Genomic DNA, 3,316 nt, shown 5'->3' with positions numbered 1-3,316 from the left:
AAGTAGTCATGAAAGAGGTGGTGAAATTATTAGATGCGGGTATCATTTATCCCATCTCGGATAGTACATGGGTGAGTCCTATACAAGTGGGACCTAAAAAGTCTGGTATCACTGTGGTTGAGAGTTCTTTTGGTGACCTAATTCCTCAACGCACGACCACTGGATGGCGTGTGTGTATCGATTATAGGAGACTCAACTCTACAACTAGGAAGGATCATTTTCCATTGCCATTTATTGATCAGATCCTAGAACGTCTTGCAGGCCAAAGTTATTATTGTTTCCTGGATGGTTATTCGGGATATAACTAAGTGGCCGTTGATCCCAAGGATCAAGAGAAAACAACTTTTACCTGTCCCTTTGGTACCTTTGCTTATAGACGCATGCCCTTTGGATTATGTAATGCACCTGCAACATTCCAAAGGTGTATGATGTCTATCTTTTCGGATATGGTAGAAAAATTTCTTGAAGTGTTCATGGATGATTTTTCCGTTTTTGGACCTACATTTGATGAATGTCTCCATAACCTTTCACTCGTTCTTCAACGATGCAAGGAGACAAATTTGATATTAAGTTGGGAGAAGAGCCATTTTATGGTTTAAGAAGGGATTGTTCTGGGACATATAGTGTCCAAAAGAGGTATAGCAGTAGACAAGGCAAAAGTGGAGTTGATTTCTAAACTTCCACCACCTACCACGGTTAGGCAAATACGCTCATTTCTCGGACATGCTGGCTTTTATCGTCGCTTCATCAAGGATTTTAGCAAAATTTCACGACCCTTGTGCAATCTTCTTGCCAAGGAAACTTCGTTCAACTTTGATGAAGCATGTTTAGATGCATTCGAGACACTTCGCTCTCTTCTATCCTCAGCTCCGATTATGAAGACTCCCAATTGGTCTCTCCCTTTTGAGATTATGTGTGATGCATCCGACTATGCAGTGGGTGCTGTTTTAGGTCAACGTGTGGACAAGCTCCCTCACGTGATTTATTATGCTAGTAAGACTCTTTTAGAAGCACAAGCAAATTATACCACCACAGAGAAGGAGTTACTAGCAGTTGTTTTCGCCTTGGACAAATTCCGCTCTTATCTTTTAGGGTCCAAGGTGATTGTATACTCTGATCATGCCGCATTGAGGCATTTAATGGCCAAAAAGGAAACAAAGCCCCGTTTGATTCGATGGATACTCTTACTACAAGAGTTTGATCTAGAGATACGGGACAAGAAAGGATCTGAAAATGTTGTAGCTGACCATCTTTCTCGTATATTTCTTGAGTCCTCTCTCCTCCCAGTGCATGATTCCTTTCCGGATGAGCAACTGCTTGAGATCACGCCTCAAGAAATACCATGGTATGCTGACATAGTTAATTATCTTGCTACAGGTAAGGTCCCTTCTTATTGTTCTAAGCAAGCTAAGATCATTTTTTCAAGCAAATCTGATCCTATTTTTGGGAGGATCCTGAACTTTTCAAGTACTGTGCTGATCAGATTATTCGCCGTTGTGTACCGCAAGGTGAAATTCATAGTATCCTCATGTTTTGCCATACTCTAGCATGTGGAGGACATTTTAGTGTGCAAAAGACTGCGGCGAAGGTTTTGCAAAGTGGATTCTTCTGGCCATCCTTGTTTAAGGATTCTTTCAAGTTTTGTAAGGCGTGTGATCGATGTCAATGCCTTGGAACAATATCCCGGAGGGACATGATGCCTCTAAACCCCATCCTAATTGTGGAAATTTTTGATGTATGGGGGATAGACTTCATGGGACCCTTCCCGCCATCTTTCGGATTTGAGTATATTTTAGTGGCGGTAGACTATGTATCAAAATGGATAGAGGCTGTGGCAACCAAAACCAATGATCATAAAGTTGTTGTGAAGTTCGTTCAGACAAATATTTTTAGTAGATTTGGTATGCCTCGAGCAATTATCAGTGACGGAGGAACACATTTTTGTAATCGATTCATAAAAACATTGCTTGTCAAAATACTCTGTCACTCATAAAGTTGCCACACCCTACCATCCTCAGACAAGTGGCCAGGTGGAATTATCTAATAGGGAGATAAAGAGAATTTTAGAGAAAACGGTTAGGCCGGATCGCAAGGATTGGTCATTGCGCCTCAATGATGCATTATGGGCCTACCGTACAGCTTACAAGACACCAATTGGCATGTCGCCATATCGGCTTGTTTATGGCAAGGCATGCCATCTCCCTGTAGAGTTAGAGCACAAGGCTTGGTGGGCAATCAAGACCTATAATTTTGATATGAAATCTGCAGGGTCCCACATAAGGTTACAATTGAGCGAGCTTGAAGAGCTCCACAATGATGCTTACGAAAGTGCCCGGATGTACAAGGAAAGAACGAAAACATTTCATGATAAACACATCCGGCCGAAGACTTTCGTTCCAGATCAGAAGGTATGGCTTTACAATTCTAGACTTAGCCTGTTTCCTGGTAAACTCCGTTCTAGATGGGATGGGCCCTTTATAGTCACATCTGTATCCCCTCACGGAGCGGTTGAGTTAAAAGATCCCAAAACTGGTCAATTTTTTAAGGTTAACGGTCAGAGATTAAAACCCTACATTCAGGGCATTGCGCATAACGAAGATGTGGAATCCGTTGATCTAACGGATCCCATCTACTTTTGATACTTAGAGCTTCATCTTGTACATTATTTACCTACGTATACTCGGTGGTACTTTTGTTTTGTTGTGCATACGTTTCATCACCGTCTATTTTGTTTGTTTAATTTATTTTTACTATTTTTATCTCTCTGTTTTTATTTTTTTTTTTTAAAAAAAAAATGGAGGGGGAATTCGATCGATCTAATTTATAAGTAGATCGATCGAATTGTCGATCGATCGAATTTATAAATCGATCGATCGACATCGCCCAGTGGCCACGTGACAGGTGCCCTCCTCACTCCCTCATTTTCTTCCTTTCTTTTTCAAAACCACCGAGAGCACTTCTTCTTCCCTCTCAGTTCCTTCTTCCCAACTCCCCTATTTCCTCATTTCTTGTTCGTTTTTCATCAAATTTTTTTCCTCCAATCTCTTCCTCTTCCCTTTTCCTCCATTTCCCACCAATTCCAAGTCCAAAATTTTTCCTTCCTTAGCAAATTTTTTGTGGCCCACCACGTGTTTGTAAAAAGTCCTCAAAGAGCCTTTTTGATGGAACAAGAATCTCCTCTCTCCCCCGACAGTCCCGGCCACCTTGGTGAGTTTGTTACACCAGAATGGCGGCATAAACCATTCAATGTCGAAACTCGTTTCGACATTGTCGGTGAATTCCGAGAGAAAGAAGAGGTAAAATGGGCTTATCGTCA

General features: G+C 41.4%; 1 protein-coding gene across 1 annotated transcript; it reads left to right on the top strand.

Annotated features, from left to right (window-relative positions):
* Nucleotides 1-446: 446 nt before the first annotated feature.
* LOC133852541 (uncharacterized) lies at nt 447-2,639 on the top strand. The gene is made up of 4 exons (XM_062289306.1): nt 447-513; nt 625-1,377; nt 1,548-1,901; nt 1,996-2,639. Exons 1-4 carry the CDS (start codon nt 447-449, stop codon nt 2,637-2,639), a joined length of 1,818 nt encoding a protein of 605 aa, XP_062145290.1.
* The last annotated feature ends 677 nt before the right edge of the window (nt 2,640-3,316 follow it).

The sequence above is a fragment of the Alnus glutinosa genome, chromosome 12, assembly GCF_958979055.1.
Source record: "Alnus glutinosa chromosome 12, dhAlnGlut1.1, whole genome shotgun sequence".
Lineage (NCBI taxonomy): Eukaryota > Viridiplantae > Streptophyta > Magnoliopsida > Fagales > Betulaceae > Alnus > Alnus glutinosa.
This window is presented reverse-complemented; position numbering and strand designations above follow the sequence as displayed.